The sequence below is a fragment of the Acomys minous genome (assembly GCF_964271855.1).
Source record: "Acomys minous genome assembly, chromosome: 16".
NCBI classification, from domain to species: domain Eukaryota; kingdom Metazoa; phylum Chordata; class Mammalia; order Rodentia; family Muridae; genus Acomys; species Acomys minous.
In genome coordinates this window covers 54,736,463-54,759,467 of record NC_140498.1, presented here as the reverse complement: position 1 = coordinate 54,759,467, position 23,005 = coordinate 54,736,463, and the positions used below count along the sequence as shown (strand labels likewise).

The 23,005-nt window shown below is 47.1% G+C and overlaps 2 protein-coding genes across 5 annotated transcripts in view; one reads left to right on the top strand and one right to left on the bottom strand.

Annotated features, from left to right (window-relative positions):
* FRY (FRY microtubule binding protein) overlaps positions 1-23,005 on the top strand; it is a 360,844-nt gene that overhangs the window by 334,568 nt on the left and 3,271 nt on the right. For 2 of the 3 annotated variants that reach the window (XM_084763561.1, XM_084763562.1), the window contains exons 56-59: positions 1,051-1,200; positions 2,868-2,966; positions 3,956-4,039; positions 12,501-12,611. In XM_084763561.1, the coding sequence (XP_084619687.1) occupies positions 1,051-1,200; positions 2,868-2,966; positions 3,956-4,039; positions 12,501-12,611 (444 nt within the window). Of the gene's footprint in view, positions 1-1,050; positions 1,201-2,867; positions 2,967-3,955; positions 4,040-10,665; positions 10,684-12,500; positions 12,612-23,005 lie in introns of all 3 variants that reach the window. The other variant, XM_084763560.1, reaches the window with a different exon arrangement.
* LOC311587092 (uncharacterized protein) lies at positions 4,049-20,788 on the bottom strand. Of its 2 annotated transcripts, none has more exons than XM_084763563.1 (2): positions 19,489-20,788; positions 4,049-10,351 (listed from the first exon to the last, which is right to left on the bottom strand). In XM_084763563.1, exons 1-2 carry the CDS (start codon positions 20,648-20,650, stop codon positions 10,254-10,256), a joined length of 1,260 nt encoding a protein of 419 aa, XP_084619689.1. In that variant the 5' UTR covers positions 20,651-20,788; the 3' UTR covers positions 4,049-10,253. The 2 variants fall into 2 exon arrangements, with proteins under 2 accessions (XP_084619689.1, XP_084619690.1); XM_084763564.1 differs by lacking the exon at positions 4,049-10,351 and adding an exon at positions 18,825-19,406.

The following is a 23,005-nucleotide window of genomic DNA, read 5'->3' as shown; positions in this document are numbered from 1 at the left end:
TGCCCCTACACATTCATTCTCCTGCATGTGGACGCCTAGTTTTCCCAGCAGCGTTTGTGAAGATGCCATGTTTGCCCAGTATATGTCTTGCCCTCTGTGTAAATATCAGATGGCTCTAGTTACACGTGTTCACGCTGTTCTGTTCCATCGATCCTCCTGTCTGTATTACTGTAGCTCTGTCACACAGCTCCAGATCTGGACTGGTAATCCCTGCAGCATTGTTATTTTGCTCAGGATTGCTTTGGAAGTCTGAGGTCTCTTCAGGTTGCATGTGAATTTTAGTATTTCTTTGCTAAAAGTGTTGATCATTTCTAGTTTTCTGATAGAAATTTTGGGGTCTCTTATATATCTCTTAAAATATCATCTGCAAATAGGGGTAGTTTGAGTATTTCTTTGTTTTTTGTTTTGTTTATTTTTTGTTTTTTTTGTTTTTTTGACACAGGGTTTCTCTCTGTAGCCTTGACTGTCCTGGACTCACTTTGTAGACCAGGCCAGCTTCTGCCTCCCAGGCCACACTTCTGCCTTACAAGTGTGCGACACCACTGCCCGGCTTGTTTGACTATTTCTTTTCCTATTTGTACCCCTTTAACTTTCTTTTTTGTTGTTGTTGTTGTATCGCTCTGGCTAGTGCTTCAAGCGCTGTATTGAAAACAAAATGGGGCTGCTACCTAACCCTTCCCAATTGTAACAGCACGGCCCTGAGTTTTCCTCCATTGAGGATGGAGCTGCCTGTGGGTTTATCATATACAGCTTTCACTGTGTTGCCATCGGTTCCCTCTGGATCCCCTGGAGCTGGGTCCTCAGCAAGAGCGGCACACACGCTCTCTTAACTGCTGGCCGGCTCTCTAACCTCACTTTATTAACTTATTTTTTGAGACACAGGCTGGCCTTGTCTCTGCCTCTGCCTCCCAAGTCCTTGACTACAGGTTTGCACCACCATGCCCCATGTTATTTGGAAGTTCTGCCACATACACACACAAAAGCCATATTTATTTTCCAGTGTAAAAGTTGAGCTTGGCTTTTGTGACTGATCTCTTTCATGCCTTCCAGAATATTCAAAAGAGGTTCTGCTTCCTAACCTGCGATGCCGCCAGCTACCTTGGAGATAACCTCCGGGGAATCGGGTCCAAATTTGTCAGCTCGTCCCAGATGCTAACCTCCTGCTCTGAGTGCCCTACTCTGTTTGTGGACGCTGAGACTGTGAGTACACTTGCCTGCTTTGGAAGGGTAGTGTGTTTGTGTAGGGGTTTATTATTAGTGTGTGTGTGTGTGTGTGTATGTCCATCTGTCTGTCTCTGTGTGAGTGTTTGTGTGAGTGTGAATATGTGTGTCTCTCTGTGAGTGTGTGTGTGTCTGTCTGTCTCTGTGTATGTGTTTGTGTGAGTATGTGTGTTTCTCTGTTAGTATGTGTCTATGTGTGTGTGAGTATGTGTCTGTGTGTGTGTCTGTCTGTTTCTGTGTGTAAGAGTGTTTGTGTGATTGTATGTGTGTCTCTGTGAGAGTGTGTGTCTATGTGTGTGAGAGTGTGTGTGTGTGTCTCTCTGTGTGTGAATGTATATGTACACTCACGCACCTGTGTATGCATGCACATGAGGGTGCATACATGCTCATGTGTGGAGGTCGGAGGACAACTTTAGGGACTTCCTTCTCGCCTTCCGCCATGGGTTCCAGGGATCAAACTCAAGCCAGCTCATTGGCCCATTTTAAAGATGCCTCCAAGGCTGTGGCATAGTAGAATTGTGTGACATGACTCTTGAAGGTCTGGGGCTGCCTCCAGAGCAGCCAGTGAGCATTGCTGTCCCAGGCTCGGCGCTTCAGAGCATTCAGAACAACCTGCCACTGCGCTCCTTGCATGGCCCCGGTACCTCTGCAAACTGTGCATGACTGTGTGGCCCTGCAGAGGTCATTAGGGAGTCATGATTTTATGAAGAGAACTTGGTGCACTGGCTAGCGCTGTGAAGGCGGGCAGCGGGGGGGGGGCGGTTTGGGGGGGACACAGAGGGGTTACCCATGACCTTCCCACATCACATCCAGGACATCACACAGGCTAGTGTGTGTGTGCCTGTCTACCAGTGCCTGTGACCTAATGAAGACCTAATGAAGTTGTCTTTTCCAGACACAGCCCCACAAGTTTCCAGGTTTACAGACAGGTCCCCTACATGCCTTGAAATTTTATTTCTACAAAGCCAGTCTTTCTAGCTGCCTGATTGGTGTCTCAGCAAGGAATACAAATTGAAAAGTAATTCTATCTTCAAATTAAATGCAGCCAGGTGTGCTGGTGCACGCCTGTAATCCCAGCACTCGGGAGGCAGAGGCAGGTGGATCACTGAGTTCGAGGCCAGCCTGGTCTACCAAATGAGTCCAGGACAGCCAAGGCTACACAGAGAGACCCAGTCTCGAAAAAACCAAAAAGTAAGAAAGAAATTAAATGCAAACACAAAAAGCTTGCAGATCTCTTTGCTGGTCTGTCTTCCATAACAAAATATGAAATATTACAATAATGATAATAGAGACATGCACCAAATGAATATCAAATCTTAACATAGATTTCCAATAGACGACTTGAATTATAAACTAGTTTCCAGGTCCAGCCAAAGTGAAGCCAAGTTAGTCACCTGCTTCCACATCTACTTCTTTTCTAGTAGGATAGCCAGACCTTCCTGTTCTTATTTTCATCATGTTTTCTTTTCCCAAGACAGGGTCTCTCTGTGTAGTCTTGGCTGTGCTGGACTCACTTTGTAGACCAGGCTGGCCTCGAACTCGCAGTGATCCGCCTGCCTCTGCCTCCCAAGTGCTGAGAATATAGGCGCCCACACTGCGCCCAGCTCTCCAGCGGTTTTTAAAGCAAACCCTTTTCCTCTCTTTAGCTCCTTTCCTGTGGGCTCCTGGACAAACTGAAGTTCAGCGTGTTGGAACTGCAAGAGTATCTGGACACGTACAACAACAGGAAAGAAGCCGCCCTCTCGGTGAGCCTGGGTTTCTGTGCATGGCAGTCAGTCACAACTGAAAGAGCCCAGCTGTGAGTGCTCCTGTGGGTGTCGTGAGTAGCCTGAGCAGGCCCAGACCTAAGTCAGCAATGATCCAGGAAAAACAGTTCTCCAAGGCAATATAGTGTATTCTTGAAATTATGTTTTGGCGGAGGGTTTTTGAGACAGGGTCTCACTATGTAGGCCTGGCTGGCCTACGGCTTGCTATATAGACCATGCTGGCCTCAAATTCAAAGAGATCTGCCTACCTCTATCTCCCAAGTGCTAGGATTAAGGGCGTGAACAATCACATCTGGTCATGAAATTTTATTTTAAGGGGCGGGAGAGTGGCATAGCAGTTCATAGCACTGGCTGCTCGCGCACAGGACCCGGGTTGGTTCCCAGCACCCACATGATTGCTCACAACCATCTCTAACTCCAGTTCCAGGGGATCTGACGCCCTCTTCTGGCTTACAGGCACCAGGCTTGCATGTACATGTGCAGACAAAAAACACATAAAATAAAAATAAGTGAATCTAAAAGAGAATTCCTTTTTATTTTTATTTTTATTTTTTTAAGATTTATTTATTTATTTTCTGTATATGTGTTCAGCCTGCATGTCCAGCTGCAGGCCAGAAGAGGGCATCAGATCACATTATAGATGGTTGTGAGCCACTATGTGGTTGCTGGGAATTGAACTCAGGACCTTTGGAAGAGCAGCCAGTGCTCTTAACCTCTGAGCCATCTCTCTAGCCTGCATTTTTCTTTTTTGTTTTTTTGTTTTGTTTTGTTTTTTTAAAGAACTTGTATTTTAATTTCAGCTAATCTTTAGCCTTTCAAATAGGGTCCTTTAGTAAAAGTCATTCCAGAAAACTTGTGTTTACTCTTGTTAGAAGCATGGTCGATGTGTCCTGACAGACTCCTGAGTGTTATGTTCTTGGGACGTCTGTGGATCTACTCACATCCCGTCTCTCTTTCTCCGACAACAGTGGCTTGCCAACTGTAAGGCAACCTTTGCCGGCGGCTCGAGAGATGGCGTGATCACCTGCCAGCCGGGGGACTCGGAGGAGAAGGTAATAGATGCCTGGGGAGACTGTGTCTCCTGTGCTCTGCCTCTGTGTTGGTTTCCATCTCACAAGAAGCATGGAGCTTGAGAAAGGAAGAGGTGGCAGGCGCCATCTCCCACACGCCTGTGCCACCAGTAGAGCGGGGCAGTGTCTGTCCCATGCATGGTTGTGCAGTGGTGGGACAGGGGGCTCCCGCTCTCTCCTTCCGGAGAAAAATGGTGACATAAGATGAACTGGTTTTGCCAGATGCTGTGTAATCATGCTAACCACCTGCTAATGAGCCTGTTCTTCGTCCAGAATATGAAACCGCGCCTCACCATTTGTTGCTAGACTGCTTCATTCCTTCAATGAGCTGTCAAGTTCATTGAAGTAAAGACGGAAGTGCTCCTCCCCCCCCCCCAAACACCACAAAACAGATTTTCCTGTTTAGAGTAGCCCTAAGTGCATGCCACATACCAGCAGCTGATTACACACATGTTGTATGATGCAGGAGACTTGGAAAAGGAGTGAGGTAAGACTGTCTACTCTGCAATTAGCCTTTAAGAGCCTCCTCCTTGGCTCACACAGTGCCAACAAAGTGTCTGCCCTCCAATTGCTGTCAGGGAGACGGATGCCAGTCAAGGCATCACAGAGGCATAGCCTGTATGTAGTAAGGTGCTTTAAGGCCGGAAAAGAAAAAGAGGGAGCTATGAGCACACACTGCAGAACAGCATCAAAGAGCAGGGGTCCCTGGAAAGGCGGCTTGGTTGGTGTGTGAGCCGGGAAAAGGTCTGAGGGAGGGAGTAAGAGCGGAAGGCTTCTTTAAACATCCTGAGGTAGAAAGGAACATCTTGTTTTAAGAACCAGAAAGGGGGGCCGGAGGCAGAGGCAGGCGCATCTCTGTGAGTTCGAGGCCAGCCTGGTCTACAGAGTGAGTCCAGGACAGCCAGGGCTACACAGACAAATCTTGTCTCAGAAAAAAAAAGAAAAAGAAAAAAGAAAAACAGGCTTTATTAATGTATAAAGAGCCCAATAATGTTTGGGGTGAAATTTTTCAACCTAACACCAGTAATTCAAAACCAGTTTGGCCATGGTCATTAAGCAAGTTTAGAGTTCTGAGAGCTGCACCCATGCCACCCAGCCCCTCCACAAGCCCCAAGAGCCACCACGAGGCTGAAAAGTGCCAACACGGGTTATTAAAGGCAGTTTCTACTTTTTTGAAAACACATTTGTGTTTCACTCTATGGTCTCCTAAGACTTTTGCTTTGCTTTGCTTTGTTTTGTTTTGTTTTTGAGACTGGGTTTCTCTTTGTATCCCTGGCTGTCCTGGACTCACTCTGCAGACCAGGCAGACCACTGCCTCCCCAGGGGTGGGATACAGATGGCCACCACCACCACCACCCTTGGCAGTGCATTTTTAGAGGCTTTTAAGATAGGTGCTCAATGGTACTTCAAGGTCACTCCTTGACAAACAGTGCTCACTCAGAAGTGAAGCTCAGAATCGTGCTGGCATCCCATCATCCTGTGTGCACCTGTGGTGTCCGGATTCAGCTGATCCGAACCCCCGGAGTTTCCCAGCATACCCTATATTCTTAGCATGGCTGAGAGGCACAACAATTTTTTTGTTTCTTTTTTTTTTCTTCCTTTCTTTTTATTTATTTATTGAAAGATAAGATTCCCTATGTATCCCTGAATATCCTAAAACTTGCTATGTTGACCAGTTGGCCTCAAACTCATTGAAATCTGCCTGCTTCTGCCTCCTGCATGCTGGGAGTAAAGGTGTGTGCCACTGCACCCAGCTTAGATTTAAAAAATAAAAATAAAATATTATTAGGTTTCACATATTATGGCCACCTAAGAGCACCTACTCCTGGCTCCAGCTTAACTACCCTGTTGCTCCGCCCTGCTGGCCAAAGCCAGGCCAAAAAGTAGTCACCAGGTTAGAACTTACAATTAGCACAGTAGCCCAGTTACACTGTAGTGTATATATACTGTATATAAATAATTAGCTAACTCATCCTACTTTCCAAAAACCCTAATTTTGTTATTTTCCTTCTCCCAGCTCTCCGTAAGTCTTCCTTTTCAGCTCTTGGTTGTCACTCTCCTTTGTGTATCTCCTCCACACTAGCCCCCTCTGCTCCCGCACGCACACACCACTTGACGCCCTGAGAACTCCTTCGAAGGAACAACATAGAGCCTTTACTCACACAAACTAAAGAGGTGATGTCACGTTAGGGGACAGCCTCTGTGTATATGACCTCCCTTAGCTGAACCATGCTTGTGTGGCTCACGGTTGCACCCAGCTGTGCTGGTTGCTTGGCTCTTTTCTTGGGTCTTTTTCCTTGGGTCCATCTTCAGTCATCCGTTCAATGTGGCAACTCTAGGTAAACAATAAGGGCTAGAGAATCAAAATGGGGTGCAGTGCTTCCAGGTACTGCGTGCACACGACCTCATCTGGCCCCGTTTTTTATTTTGTGTAGATGAGTGCTCAATCTGCATGTACACCTGCTCACCAGAAGAGGGCGCCAGATCACATTATACATAGTTGGGAGCCATCATGTGGTTGCTGGGAATTGAACTCAGGGCCTCTGGAAGAGCAGTCAGTGCTCTTAACCGCTGAGCCATCTCTCCAGCCCCCTCATCTGGCCCTACACAACTCTCCTGATTTACGACTCCCCTTGCTATGATGAATCATGCCACGACTAAAAACAACGTGGAGCCGGGTGGTGATAGTGCACACCTGTAATCCCAGTACTCAGGAGGCAGAGAAAGGTGGGTCTCTGTGAGTTCAAGGCCAGCCTGGTCGGTAAAAGGAGTCCAGGACAGCCAAGGCTACAAGAGAAACTCTGTCTGGAAAAAAACAATAATAAATAAATTAATTAATAATAATTAAAAAATAAAGACAACATCACTGAGAGAAGCCAAGACAGGAACCTGGAGGCAGAAGTGAAGCAGAGACCACAGTGGGGTGCTGCTTACTGGCTTGCTCCCCCGTGGGGCTTGTTAAGCCTGCTTTCTTAAAGAACCCAGGAGCAACCACCTGCCTAGGGATGGCACCGCCCACAGTGGCCCGGGCCTTCCCACAGCAGTGAAGAAAATACCCCACAGACCTGTCCCCGTGCTAGTCTGCTACAAGCAGTTCCTGAACTCATGGTTCCCTCCTCAGGGGTGACTCTGGCATATGTCCTAAGAGGAGGGAAAAACAAAAACCCTAACCAGCAAGGCGACATCCCTCTGCAGTAAGGAGCTGTCCATCGTGCATTTGGGAGACATTGAATCTGAGTGGCAAGATGCAAATGCCGTATTCCACCTCTCCAGATTGCCTCTAGCCCACTCTTGGAGGAAGAACACATACAGAGAGTGACTCCCAACCTCTACAGAAATAATGAGGCTGCATGCAACACCTAGGAGCGATGATTAATTGTGGGGTTAGGAAAAAAAAATGGAGGAAAGCAACCTCTAGTCTGATGCCTTCAACCCCCCTGATAAAACCAACAGGTCTCCCTTAGCCAGCACTAGGTTCAGATTTCCTGCTGGTTGTGGTTGCCAGGGAACCTGGTTAACAACCAGTAGTCTGCGGAAGATGCTTTTAATCTCATGTACGTAATGATACCGGAGGCCTAAGCCAGGGCGTGGGTTAGGCTTCCCCGTCAGTCTATTGGCCGTTTTCTAGTGTAAGGTACAGCATACGCTAAGTGGCACAGAAATCAAGGTGAGCTGCGTGCTTTCCTCTTACAAGACCATTTCTGTTCAGTGCACATACTATTCTGCTTTCCTCTGTTTGCATTTTTCCCCTCTGCCTTCACCTGTCAAGATAGGAAAACCTTTTCACGATTTGCAACCAGCATTTCCTATCAATTAAAAATTGGTTCCTGGGCCAGGTCACCCAGCTTGATGGTGCACACCTATAATCCCAGCACTCGGGAGGCAGAGGCAGGTGGAGTACTATGAGTTCGAGGCCAGCCTGGTCTACACAGTGAGTCCAGGACAGCCAAGGGTACACAGAGAAATCCTGTCTCAAAAACCCAAAAATAAAAAAAACTGGTTCCCAGGCCGGGCTTGGTGGCGCATGCCTTTAATCCCAGCACTTAGGAGGCAGAAGCAGGTGGATCCCTGTGAATTCAAGGCCAGCCTGGTCTTCAAAGTGAGTTCAGGACAGCCAAGGCTACACAGAGAGACCCTGTTTCAGAAAAAACAAACAAAAGATTTGTTCTTAGTATCTGAATTCTTGCTACCACCAACCACCAAGCCCCACTCCTACCCAGCCAGTTCAGATAACACATTCAGAAATCAAGCTTACTTCAAAAGGCTTTAGGAAAATTTCTTTTTTTTTTTAAAGATTTATTTATTTATTACATATACAATGTTCTGCTTACATGTATACCTGCACACCAGAAGAGGGCACCAGATCTCATTGTAGATGGTTGTGAGCCACCATGTGGTTGCTGGGAATTGAACTCAGGACCTTTGGAGGAGCAGACTGTGCTCTTAACCACTGAGCCAAGTCACCAGCCCTAGGAAAATTTCTAAAATCCTCGGGCCATATAAAGCAATGACACCCATCCCCACAGTATGACCAAAAGAGCCTTAAATTGCCCAAACACAAGATATATTTACAAAGACTTCTAATGGGATTTTTTTTTTAATCTGGATAAACCAAGTGTGGTGGCGCACGCCTTTAATCCCAGCACTCACTTGGGAGGCAGAAGCAGGTGGATCGCTGTGAGTTCCAGGCTAGCCTGGTCTACAAAGTGAGTCCAGAACAGCTAAGGCTATTCTGACCCTGTCTCTCGAAAGACCAAAAAATAAAAATAAAAAAATAAACCTGGCTATAAAGGAAAACTTGAGCAAAGATGAAAGGAGATATTATCATTTTCCATGAGACAGCCCCTTAGAAAGGCAGCTTTATTATCTTTTTGAAACCCTGCATGCAAATGAGTCTGTGGCCTGGGGAAGGAATCCAAGAAGGCAAAAGCCAAGGAAGCTGCCACTAGCCCACCTAAAAAGGAATGTTCCAGAGGAACGGCAGGCTCATCGGAGTTGGCCATCACCCCAGAAACACATAGTGGAGCCCTAAGAGCTGAGTGGGAGGAATCCGGTGACATTCCTCAGCGCCAAGCCCAAGCTAGCAAAGAAAGTTTGTTCACCCTTACTGACCAGAGGAAAGGCCACTGTCTGGATGAGCTTTCTGGGTTGTGGCCTTGTTTGGTGAATGAAAACAACAGTGATCTTCACTCAGGGCTGTGTCATTTACCCAGCACATGTCACTAGCAGCACTGACCTGCTGCTGTGCTTACTAAACGTTATGTTCCCAAGTCATGAATTCCCAGGAGTCTCCAGTGCTGGCCTTGGCCTGGAGAGATGGCTCAGTGGTTAAGAGCGCTGGCTGGTCTTGCAGAGGATCTGGGTTCAGTTCTCAGCATCCCATTATCAGGGGGCTCACAGCTGCCTGGGATGCCATGTCCAGGGTTTCCAACGCCTCTGGCCACTGAAAGCGCGTGCACATAATGCCCCCATACACACACACACACACACACACACACACACACACACACACACACACACGTAAGCACGAGCAGGCAGGTGTTCAGATGCACATACACATAAAAACTGGCCCTAGGGACCTAATGCGATAGCACATTTTATGTCAGCACCTAAGTATGAATCTTGTAGACAGGACGTTTTCCAGAGCCGAGTACGTGCCTCAGTACAACACAGGCTTGAATATGCTTCTCTTTCCAAGCCTTGAGAGAGATACATGACTAGGAGCCACACACATGTCACGCTCATGTGATATTTATGGTGGCCGGGGTAAGAGGGGGGGAGGGAGAGCAGGAATCAAAGGTGCACAGGGGGTCCAGTGCACCTTCAGTAGCGCCTGTAGTCACTGGTGAAGAGTTGACAATTTTGTCATGCACTGGATTGTGTGGTTCAATATACCACATTAAACTCAAAGCCCAGAAGTGGGCTTTTTGTTTTCTTTTACGAATTTTCCTTGCCAAAGCTTACGAAGGGAGTGAGGTAGGCCCTTAAACATTTTGAAAGTTCAGGGCCACGATATAACTGGCGCACGCCTTTAATCCCAGCACTCTGGAGGCAGAAGCAGGTGGATCGCTGTGAGTTCAAGGCAGCCTGGTCTACAAAGTGAGTCCAGAACAGCCAAGGCTACACAGAGAAACCCTGTCTCGAAAAAACAAAAACAAAAAACAAAAAAAACTTAAAAGCATACACACACACACATTCACATACATATAATTTCCAACCTGAAATACAATCCAATTAAAGGAAATAAGTGATTCTCAGCTTTCTGAGTTCCATTCACATTAGTGCACTCAAATCCTAAAAAAAATAAAATAAAGTTACTTCTAGTCCCGGAGATGGACTCAGGGGAAATCTAAGTCAACTAGAGAAGCCGAAGCACTGCAAGCCGTGTTTTTTTCCGGTGCCGCATTGCCCTCTAATGCTTGTTTTTAACCAGCCCGCTGTGCATGTTGACCGGGTACGACACTGGCACATGCTCGCAGGCCTGGGCCAGCACAGCTGGCTGCTGACAGCTCCGCTCCCGGAAGAGGGCTGTGCTTCCTGTTGCATGCCACACTGACCCTCTCCTCTCTTTCCTTTCCTTTGTCTCCTGCACCATGCTTGCTGCGTAGCAAATGGAATCTCTTGCAGTAAGTTAACTTTCTTTCATATTCTTTGTCCACTGAGGCACGGACCCCAGAACGAGCCTCATTTTCACTGTTAACTGTTACATCTTTTAGCATGTTTTTCCCTTTTTTTTTTTTTTTGGTTTAATTTTCTTTTCTTTGGTAGATTGAGACATGGCAGCTTATTGGTAGCCTTCTGAATTCTTTTCTTCTCAAACTAGAAACCAACATTGCTATGAATTCTCATTCTCTCAATGGAAAATTTTAAGCAATAAATACCATCATTTGGCATTTAGCAAAGTCAAGAGCTTTCATGGCTAGGTTTCACCATGAATTGCAAAGATAACACTATTTTTAAACACTTTTTAAGTTAATTTGCATGATCCTGACAGTTACATTTCATATCAGATTTTAAAAGGTTCCCATTTACAAAAACAAAGAAGTTTGTTAAATTATCATAAGGAGCTTTGCTAAGACAAACAAAGACCAAGACTGTGAACTAACTCTTCACTCTAAAGCTATTTACCAGTACTGGGGGCAGGGGGTTCTAGGTGGAATTGTTTTTTTTCCTGGAAGGAGGGAAGTCGGGGGAAGGAGGGAGCTTCATTCAGCACAGTCTTAGCATAAAATATAACTTAAAAATCAGAATTAAGGCAGGTGGTGGTGGAGCATGCATCAGAGACAGGTGGATCTCAAAGTTCAAAGCCAGCCTGGTCTACAGAGTGAGTTCCAGAGCAGCCAGAGCTACATGGAGAAACCCTGTGTCAAACAAACAAACAAAACAACAACAAAACAAAACTAAAACCCCCAAAGGGAGCGGGGATCAGAATGAAAAGACATGTCAGTGATAGCAACAGAATATCAGAACATACCCCATAAAACTTGAAGCTCTTGGGGCTGGAGAGATGGCTCAGCAGTTAAGAGCACTGACTGCTCTTCCAAAGGACCCGGGGTTCAATTCCCAGCACCCACATGGCAGCTCACAACTGTCTGTAACTCCAAGATCTGATACCCTCACACAGACATACATGCAGGTAAAACACCAATGCACATATAATAAAAGTAAAATAAATTATTTTTAAAAAAACACAAAACTTGAAGCTCTTATAACTTATCTTTTTTCCCGGATTTGGGGAGAATGTTCTACGCTGCTTTTAAAGTTCTGGATTCTGAGCTGACAGCACAAGGTCCCATTTACCCTGCCTTTCAAACCCAGCAGTGGAGTGTTTGCACATCTGACTTACAGCAACTGTTCAACTCACTTTTCCTGGAGACTACAGAGCCATGGCCTCCCCTCCCCCTCCTCTGTAACGCCCCACCCGCTCTGTGAGCTAACCCACTGGGTGGCGCTGTGTCTCTGCAGATGTCAGGAGTGGCTGACACCCCCACCCCACCCCCACTCCCCCACCCCACATCCCAGACATACACAGTTGGCTCCCAAGGAGCAACTCAACTTACAAACTTAACACCTAGAACTAGTTAGCATTTTGCCTATCGGGTCTCCCCTTAACAAAAAGGATTCTTGGCTGCTTAAAAGCAGTTTGTAGCTTATTAAAAAATTAACACAACTCAGGTAATAATTTATAGGTATTTCATTGGCAAATACAACGGAAAGTGGTTCCCTCCATCCTTTTTATAGCCGATTCTAATTAGTCATTCTTTACTGTATAGAAATTATGTTCTGTATTATACTGTGACGGTCTCCCAGGTGTTACTGAGTGGGTTTGGGCTTGTTTTATTTGGAATGTAAACAGATGGTTTAGGTTGCTGGTGTTTTTAAGGAACCAGCTTCCTGGGTAAGCGCTAACAGCTGTCTCTTCCCCTGCGCCCTCCCTCCCTAGCAACTGGAGCTGTGTCAGCGGCTGTACAAGCTGCATTTCCAGCTGCTCCTGCTCTATCAGTCTTACTGCAAGCTCATCGGCCAGGTGCATGAAGTGAGCTCCGTGCCAGAGGTGAGTCTGCCAGCTCCTCTCACCACAGAAGCCAGGAGAGCTTTTGTTATTAGTTTCATTTGTGTTTTTTGTTTTCTCCATCCTCTACTCCACTTATATGGTACAAACTGGGTCAGTTGGGGTTTTTTTGCTTTTTTTGCATATAATTATTATTTTGACTCGGGAGGCAGAGGCAGGTGGATCGCTGTGAATTCGAGGCCGGCTTGGTCTACAAAGTGAGTCCAGGACAGCCAAGGCTACACAAAGAAACCCTGTCTCAAAAAACAAAATTATTATTTGGTTCAAGTAAGAAAAAAATATATTTCTCTTCTCAACTCTGAATGCTTTTCTAGAGCAGCCACAACTAAGGTGAAAAGAGTGAGGCAGCCCTGCCTTCAGAGACAAGTGCCCCCAGCCCTACAGTTACACCAGGCACTACACATCACCCTGATGGGCCATCCTTGGAGAAAAGCCCGTGTTTGCTCCTTGTCATGTAGTCTTTCACACTTGCCCTTAGCGTAAGGAAGGAAAGAAATGCCTCCCTGTCTGGTGGTCTGCTGCTCCCTGCTTCAGCACAGAGATGCTTTTGTGCATCCAAACGTAAAAATTAAATTCATTTGGGCACGCTGCTCCCAAAGGGCTCCAGGTTTCCTAGGAGTGAAAGCAAAGGGGAGTCGGTGTGCGCTGGGGAAGCGCAGAGAATGCACATCCGGTCTACTAAAGGTGAGAAAGGTTGGCATCAGTGAGCCACCATAGACATCTCCCCGAGCAGAGTGTCATCACAGGATAAAAGAGAGCAATGGGGCCCAGTACTCAAAAAAGAGACATCCCCATCGTAACCCATCAACATGGTGGAAAGATAGAGAAGGAAACACATGGAATTTCTATTGCTAAGACAAATAAAAGATGAAAACAACCCAGGGAAAGATATACAGGTGCAGCATGTGCACCATTGTCTGTATTTAAAAAGCAGTTGTAGCAGGCTGGAGAGATGGCTCAAAGGTTAAGAGCACTGGCTGCTCTTCCAAAGGTCTTGAGTTCAATTCCCAGCAACCATATGGTGGCTCACAACCATCTATAATGAGATCTGGTGCCCTCTTCTGGCCTGCAGGTGTACATGTGGGCAGAGCGCTGTATATATAATGAGTAAATTAAAAAAAAAAAAAAAGCAGTTGTAGGAAGATGATCAACTAGGTGCCAAAAGTCCTACAGACATAACCTTTTTTTTTTAAACTCAGATTGTGCAGTGCTGGAGATCAAACTCAAGGCCTTATGCATGCTAGGCAAGGGGCGCGCGCGCACACACACACACACACACACACACACACACACACACACACACACACATACACACACAGGGTTTCTCTGTGTAACAGAGCCCTTGGCTGTCCTGGACTCACTCTGTAGACCAGGCTGGCCTCGAACTCACAGAGATCCACCTGCCTCTGCCTCCCAAGTGCTGGGATTAAAGGCGTGCGCCACCACTACCCGGCTGCCAAACTCTTAAAAGGACCCAGGAAAGACCATAGTGGAGCAAGGCTAGTGGAAATCTTCAGAGGGAGAGACAAGACCACTCCTCCCACTCCCTGGCTGTCATCCCAGGGAGGATCCACTCAGATGCAGGAACGCTAAGCGTAACAGGAGGCCCCAGCCACCACACCCTGCCACTGCTGCAGACCTCTGTAGGTCTGTCTCTGTTGTGGAGAGTCTTGCCATCCTCGGGGGCCTGGAGTTCTCCGGAAAAAAGTCTGACCCACTCCAGGACCCCTGCGGCTGCACTGCACCACCTTGAGCTGCAGCGGGTGCACCCTGCAGCGGAGGACAACAATCACTCTTCTGTCTCTAAGGGTCTGCCGCCATTGTTACTTATTTACAAATGGCAACATACCCTTCCCCAGCTGAGGGGCTGCAGCTCCCTGCCCAACCAAGTAACCTCCACCTGTCGTCCTGCCCCCCCCACCCCCCACCCCCGCCAGATACTCAAAGCCAGTGCCCAGTGGATCAGCCAAGACTCCAGCACCCAAGCGACAGGACACTTTACCCATCAGGGGCCAGCCATTCCAGGCCAGCAGAAAATCCTCTTCATCACTAGCAGCACGGCTATGATGGTCTCGGTACCTAAGCCAGTCTTGGCTCTAGAGAATCACAGCTTTGACCCAGGAAGGCACATATCACATTGAGACAGGTGACAGCATGCATGACACCTGTGCAAGATGCAGCCACACAGAATCCAAGCATGGAGTGTAGGGGTGGAGGGGGGCGGCCGTGAATCCCACCCCTAGCTGAGGAGCTACTGTGAGAGGAAACATCAGTCTGCCACATACTGGCAGGACTGAGAGGGTTCAGTGGGTATTTTGTTTTGTTTTTTGAGACAAGGTTTCTCTGTGTAGCCCTGCCTGTCCTGGACTCCCTTTGTAGACCAGGATGGCCTCAAACTCACAGTGATCCACCTGCCTCTGCCTCCAGAGTGCTGGGATTACAGATATGCGCCATGATGCCCAGCTGACTCAGTGGGTCTTAAAAAAATAATAATAAACTTAGCCAGTGGTGGTGCAGAGGGAGGCAGGTCTCTGAGAGGTCAAGGCCAGCCTGGTCTACAAAGTGAGTCTAGGACAGCCAAGGCTACACAGAGAAACCCTGTCTTGAAAAACCAGAAGAGATAGAAGGAACCCTGATCTCCACTGCCAAGAATGTGAATTGACACAGCCATTGTGGAAAACACTATGGAGGATGCTAAAGAAATAAAAACTAGTTACTATATGACTGAAGAATCGTCATGCCGTCCAGAGGAGATGGCAACCTCACCTCGTTATCTCACATTCCTTACAGAACTATGCACAGTGACCACACCCACTGATGTGAAGATTAAACTGTGATTTGTAAGATTTTTTCATTTATATATGCATATACCCAAAGAGGCGATTGGATTTCCTGGAGCTGGAGTTACTGACAGTTACGAGCCACCCAACATGAGTGCTGCATATTAAACTCAGGTCCTCTGAAAGAGCAAGAAGCAGTCTGAACTGCTAAGCTATCTTTCCAGCCCCACAAGAGTAGAATATTATATGTCCTAAAGAATTCATCCATTGCTAGGTGTGGTGGCTCACCCCTCAGTCCAGATACTCAGGAGGTTGGGGACAGGAGGATTGCCACACCTAGCATAGTAAGTTCCAGGGCAGCCTGAAGTCTGAAGTACGTGGTGAGACCTGATCTCAAAACAAACAACAGAAAGAAACCTCACCCCTTCACCCATTTGTGCGATGATTCAAGTGAAACAAGCCAGACACAGAAAGAAAAATTATACTAGTTGACCTAATATGTAATATTACATATGTAATATGTAAAAGTAACTTTTATTCACCTGATTAATGATTGTCTCAGAAGCTTACTGCCTCCGTCTGCTAACCTCGGCCTAGTGCTGGAAGCTTCTAGCCTCTGTACAATCTAACCTCGGCCTAGAATGTTTTCAGCCTCTGAGACTTACTGCTGAATAAGCTCACCCTTGTTCTTTCTGAGCTCTGGCTGGCTGGTTCAACTCAGCTGTTCTGGCTCAAATGCCTCTCCCAGCTGACTGATTCTATCTGGCTTCTCCCAGTTTCTCACTGAATTGCCCTGCTTGGCCTCATACCCACATAGGGTAATATGCCTAACCATCTGGCCCTTTCTCGTTCTTTGGCTCATCCTATCTTCACCTGTGTCTATAGTTTGTTTTCTCCTCAACTTGTCTCTGTAAAACTCTCCCAGTAAAACTGCCTCTGAGTTCTACAAACTGAACTTCCACTCCATTGTACTGCCTCTCAACTCACTGACTCTACTGTAACTGACTGAACGGAACTGACCAGAACTCTGTATGCCTCTGTCTCCTGAGTGCTGGGATTAAAGGCCTGTACCACCACACCTAGACTAGACCAGGCTGGCCTTGAACTCAGATTTGCTTGTCTCTTTCTCCTGGATTAAAAGTGTGTCTGTATTCCAGCTGGATCACACCAACCTAGAAGGTCTTGGGATGTGATGTCTTGCCAGAGCAGCCAGGTTCTGAATTAAAATTCCTCTACAGTACTAAAAGTCAAAGAAAGGGGCTAGAAAGATGTCTCCATGGTTAAGAACATGTACTGCTCTTGCAAAGGGCGCACATGTGGTTCTCAGCACCCATGCTGGACAGCTTACAACCTGTTATCTCAAACTCAGGGATACAACCTGCCTCCTCTAGCCGCCTCTCACACCTGCACTCATGTGCACATCCCCCCCCCCACGGACATGATAACGTATTTTTATTACAAAGTTCAAATACACAGAGAATGAAACCAAGGGCACTGCTGGGCGTGGCAGCACACACCTTTAATCCAAGCACTCGGGAGGCTGAGGCAGGTGGATCTCTGTGAGTTCAAGGCCAGCCTGGTCTACAAAGTGAGGTCAGGACAGCCAAGGCTACACAGAGAAACCCTGTCTCGAAAAACAAAAGCCAACAAAAAGAAACCAAGGGCACCATCTATATACATATATAGTTTTTTGTGTGTGTTTATGTATAGACACACACACACACATGTACAGTAATCCAGGGTTATGTTGAAATCAGGTCATTTCAATGCTACAAACATGGAAATTAAGTCCAAAAAAGATCTTTAGGCTACTGCAGGCCGTGATGACCCTGAGAAAATGACAATTGTATGATGCGAGGGGCTCAAAATAAGAGAATTTCATGTAGCCAGTACAGCTTCCCATGCAGACTTGTCCCAAGCGTCCTCAGCCCCTGAGCTCCACAGATTCTCTACAGAGAGGTGTGGCCTCAGTCAAGTAAGATGGCAGGTTAGTAAGAAAGGCCGCTCTGAGCCAGCTTTAACTTTGACCACAGTTGAACCGTTATGGAGAGTCAGCACTGTACAATTTGAAGGGATCACAGCTGAATGAATAAAGTCACATATATATAGTTAGAAACTTCTTCCCCTATTAGAAAGGGAACACAGCAGGGCTCCGAGGTGCACGCCTGTAATCCCAGCACTCTGGGAGGCAGATCTCTGTGGGTTCAAGGCCAGCCAGGGCTACACAGAGAAACCCTGTCTCAAAAAACAAAAATGAAAGGAAGGAAGGAGAGAGGGGAGTCGGGGTGCATGCTGCAGAGAAATTACTTGAAAGCATAGCCACTCCCTGCAAATGAAAATGTAGACTCTGAATGGACTTCCGGGGTCTGTCCGCTTGAGTGAGCAGAAGTCTTTCTGTAGCATTATTAATATCAAGTTACCTTACTGTTATTTCATCCTTTTCCTCCCTAACATTATACCTTCTGGTTCAAGGGTGTGACTCCATTGGTAGAATGCTCACCTAGCCCACAGCACAGCCTACGACCAAGTGTGGTGGTAGATGCCTGGAATCCCATTTCCCCAGGAGTTGGAAGTACAAGGGCCATCCTTGACTGTTTATTTAGTGGGGTCCTGGTGAGCCCGGGCTGGCTTTAGGGGGTTGTTCTGAGACATGGTCACTGGGTAGCACTGGCTGTTCTGCAGCTTGCTATGCTGCATGGCTGCATTTACATTCCAGACTCAGAGATGCTCCGACCTCTGCCTTGAATGCTGGGATTAAAGGCGTGCACCACCACTCCCAGCTCAGCCCTGGCTAAGGATGTAAAACATCTCAGAAAACAAGACAGCTGGTGTCAGCCTGCGCCTTTACCCCTGGCACTCAGGAGGCAGAGGCAAGTGGATCCCTGAGCTTAAGGCCAGCCTGGTTTACAGAGTAAGTTCCAGAACTACAAGGGAAAAATCCTGTCTCAAAACCAAAACAAAACAAACACATTTGTATCTTCAATCTTTTCTGTGTAGGAGAGAAAATAGTGAAAAATCATCTACTGTTTAAAAAAAACAAAAACAAAAAAACAGGGCCCAGCCGGGCATGGCGGCGTACGCCTTTAACCCCAGCACTCAGGAAGCAGAGGCAGGAGGCCCTCTTGAGTTTGAGGCCAGCCTACTCTACATAGCGAGTTCCATGACAGTTGGGCTATGTTTGAGATCCTGTCTCAAAACAAACCACACAAAACCAGGTCCATGTTGACAGTTACATTTTTGAGTACTTATGTACCAAACTTCACCAACAACTCTATATATGTAATTTTTAAAATAGATTTGTAATAATACAAGCATTAGTCTTGCAGCTGGAAAACAACTGAGATGCGCAGGATGATAAACACACATACACAGTCGGCTTTTTAGTGATATAAGATACTACTCGAAGCCAGCCACATTATAAAGAATAAGTTTATTTAACTCAGTTTGGGAAGCTAGGAATACAAGTGTCACTGGCCCCTGCAGCGCCACACCCTGGAGGGAAGCCTTGCATGTTTGTGTACATGGTCTCTGCTCCCTCCTCCTAATAATGCTACTGGAAATCAGTCATTAGGGCCCCACTCTAATGAAATAATTAATCACGCCCCGAAGGTCCGTGTCTAGATACCACAGTCTGATTAAGTCCCGACCCACTTACTACCATCAGCAGAGATGCAGAGGAAGAGATGCCTGTATGAGTTTCGGGGACCAAAGTGTAGCATCCAACTGCTAGCTCTTAGTGGAGCCTGCAGCTCATGCCCTTATCACATACCAAAAATAAATAAATAAATAAAATAAAATAAATCCCATTAAACAATCCCAAAGTCTTTGTTGTTGTTGTTTGTTTGTTTTTTGTTTTCCGAGACAGGGTCTCTCTGTGTTAGCCTTGACTGTCCTGGACTCACTTTGTAGATCAGGCTGGCCTCGAACTCACAGACCTAGGGGCGTCAGGTTCTCAAGGCTCATCTGAGACAATTGTCTCCCTATTGTAGCCGTGAACCTGGAATATCAAAACAAGGTACACTCTTATAAGATGCAGGGGTGGACCGAACACACCATAAACGGCCCTCCAAGTCACCTACCTGCTCCAGTCCTCAGAGGCTGGCCTCTCCTTTCCACAGCTCTCCCAGGCTCCTGGCATTTCAATGGCCGTCCTACCTCTGTAAGCCTTGCCCCTGTGTGGGCTCTCTGCAGAGTCTCTACCCCGGGAACAGATCTGGGTGTTAACCTCAGTCCTTGAGGGAGTCTCCCTGCTCTGTGGGTCTCCACCTTCACGGCCGCCACGGAAGGCTGCAAGCTGATGCTCGCAGCCTTTACGGGCTTGTGTGTCGCGCTGCTAGCCGCTTTCTGTGGCCGTTGTTTGGGGACGCTGATGTCACTGTTTTTCTTCTTGGACCTCCACTGTGGCTTCACGACCGTAGCTCCGTGAGGCATCACCTTAGACGCTTTCCTCTTTGGCTGTGATGAGAGCTGCCACCGCTCCGTAGCTGAGTTTATCATACCTGCAAAACCCCCAGCACAGTGAGGCTGCTGAGGCCTGCCGCTTACAGGAGCTGCATCTGGGCCCCTCGGAATCATGGCCGAAGTCAGGGATCTTTTTGCCAGCAAACTAGAATCCTCAGTGAGCTTTGGGGCTCTTTTCTGGGGTCCCCTCGAGGCGTGTTTCTTATCGCCAGGATTCAGCTCGGACAGCCTCTGTTCATCCACTTTCATCTTCTTGGCCAGAGGTTGTTCTGGCAAGCCTTTCCTCTTTAGACTCTGATGGCTCCTTGTCTGGCTAAGCCACTCTGCTTCCCGTTTAATGAGCTCTGCCTTCAGAGCATCCCTCTGCTCTCGCATTTGACGGTACGCCGTGAAGAGTAGCCACGCAGCAGCCTGGGTGCTTGGCTGTTTTGCGATCTCCTCTGCTAGGTGCTCTGGCTGATCACTTTGAAACTCAGCCTTCCGGGATGCCTCTGGACAAGGGCACAGGGAAGCCAGACTCTTGGCCACAAGGTAACAAGGATGGCCTTCACTCCAGTTCCCAAGAGAACTCTCGGCTCCATCAGAGACTTCAGTTGCAGGGCCTTCACCCGCCGCATTGTGGGCAGCACTCAGGCTCTCTGGGCCCTTGCCCAAACTGTCCGCTCTGCAGTAGTCCGGCCCTACAGTAGCCTGTGGCTCCAGACTCCCCCGTCCTCTCCCGTTTAACCAGTCCCAGAAAGCCTTCCACATGTTCAGGGACGGTAATACAGAGAGCCACATTCTTTCTTTATAAGAAAAAAAGGTCTACTTAGCCCTTGGGTTTTTTTCTGAAGGCTGCAAATCCAAGAGATAATGTCCAGGGTGTTCTTGTTCTCCTGTCTGTGTCTGTGTGTCTGCCTCTGTCTGTCTGTGTGTCTGTCTGTCTGTCTGTCTGTCTGTCTGTCTCTCCCTCCCTCCCTCCCTCCCTCTCTTTCTTTCCCACCTTCCCTTCCTCTCTCCCTCCTTTCCTCCCTCTTAATATTGGGTGTGTGGTGAGGGTGTGGTGGTGCACACCTTTAATCCTCCAGACAGAGAGACCCTGTCTTTAAAAACAAACAAACAAACAAACAAAATTGCTGGGGGTTACCAGCGCACACCTCTAATCCCAGCACTCAGGGAGACAGAGGCAGGTGGATCTCTGTGAGGTCAAGGCCAGCCTGGTCTTCAGAGTGAGTTCTAGGACAGCCAAAGCTACAGAGAGACCCTGTCTCAAAATAAATAAATAAATAAATAAATAAATAAATAAATAAATAAAATAAAAATAAAAATTTGAAAGACTGAGGATTTGGGGCCAGCATGTGGCTCAACAGGTTAAGGTGCTTGCTGCTAAGCCTAAAACCCTGAGTTCAATCCCCAGGTCCCACACAGTGGAAGGAAAAGAGCCAGCTCCCAAGAACTGTCCTCTAATACATATGCGCTGTGGCATCCATACAGATGAAACACATGGAAAACAATAGAAAGAGTTAGGATTCTGTCCTGCATGAGTTCACTGGGACAGACGTTACACACGGCTACCGTAGTTAACATCTGTCTAAAAATACTAAGTGGAAATGAATCACTTTCATTTAGGCTATTAATATTGTTACTCTGTTTCTACTTGTTATTTGCTTGCTTGCTTTTTTATGATTTATTTATTTATTATTATGTATACAGTGCTCTGTCTGCATGTACACCTGCTGGCCAGAAGAGGGCATCAGATCACATTATAGATGGCTGTGAGCCACCATGTGGTTGCTGGGAATTGAACTCAGGACCTCTGGAAGAGCAGTCAATGCTCTTAACCACTGAGCCATCTCTCCAGCTCTTGTTTGTTTTCTTTTCGACAAGGTCTACATTATGTATCCCTGATTGGCCTAGAACCTGTGTAGACCAGGCTAGCCTCCAACTCAGAGATCCACATGCTGGGATTAAAGGTGTTTGCCACAATACCTGGCTTATTATTAGTTTTTAAATCTCTTACTGTATGTTGTTCATTTAAACTTTCTCAGAAGTATATTTATAGAAAAGAGCAGGCAGGGCATTATAAAAGTAACTTTTATTCACCTGATTTAATTGTCTTCTTGGAGGCTTCTTGCCTCCATCTGCTGTCCTTGGCCTAGTCCTGGAAGCTTCTAGCCTCCATACAATCTAATCTCGGCCTAGAATGTTTTCAGCCTCTGAGATTTACTACTGAATAACCTCACCCTTTCTAGCTCTTTCTGAGCTCTGGGCTGGCTGGTTCAACTCAGCTGTTCTGGCTCAAACTCCTCTCCAAGCTGACTGATTCTGTCTGGCTTCCCTCTCGGCCTCTGAATTGTTCTGCTTGGCATCAAACCAACCCCAGCAATCTCTCCTATTCCTCCAGCTCCTCCCTCGTTCTCTGCCTTTTTCTGCCTTCCCGCGTCTAGTTTGCTCTCTCTACAACCTCCGTCCGTAAACTGTCTTGTCTCTTACTCATTCTCTGCGCTGCTCCCTTAAGTGGCTTCCCTGTGCTACTGACGGCATTCCCTACTCTGTCAAATCTTCTGCCATTCAGCACCTTCTCTGTCACTCAATTAAACAGCACTTTCAAACAAGGATGCTTCCTTCTACAAATTAACTTTACCTTCATTGTTTGGAATTAAAGGCTTGTACCCACCACGCCTGCAACTAAGCTTTTCTTTATCTGAAATTTGCTCTAAACCAGGCTGGCCTTGAACTCAGAGATCTGTTTGCTTCTATCTCCTGGGTTTAAAGTTGTGTGCCACCACTGTCCAGCGGATTGCACAGACCTTTGGATGTGATCTCTTGCCAGAGCAGCCGTGTTCCGAATTAACATTCCTCCACACGGCATGGCCAAATACACCTCTAATCCCAACACACATAGGAGGCAGAGGCAGGGGGATCTCTGTGAGTCTAAGAGCACTGTCTACATGGTGAGTTTTAGGACAGCCAGGGCTACATAGTAATACCCTGTGAAAAACAAAAACCATAGTATTGAGCCAGGCATGGTGGCGCACACCTTTAATCCCTGTACTCGGGAGGCAGAGGCAGATGGGTCACTGTGAGTTTGAGGCCAGCCTGGTCTACAAAGCGAGTCCAGGACAGCCAGGACTACATAGTAAGACCCTGTCTTGA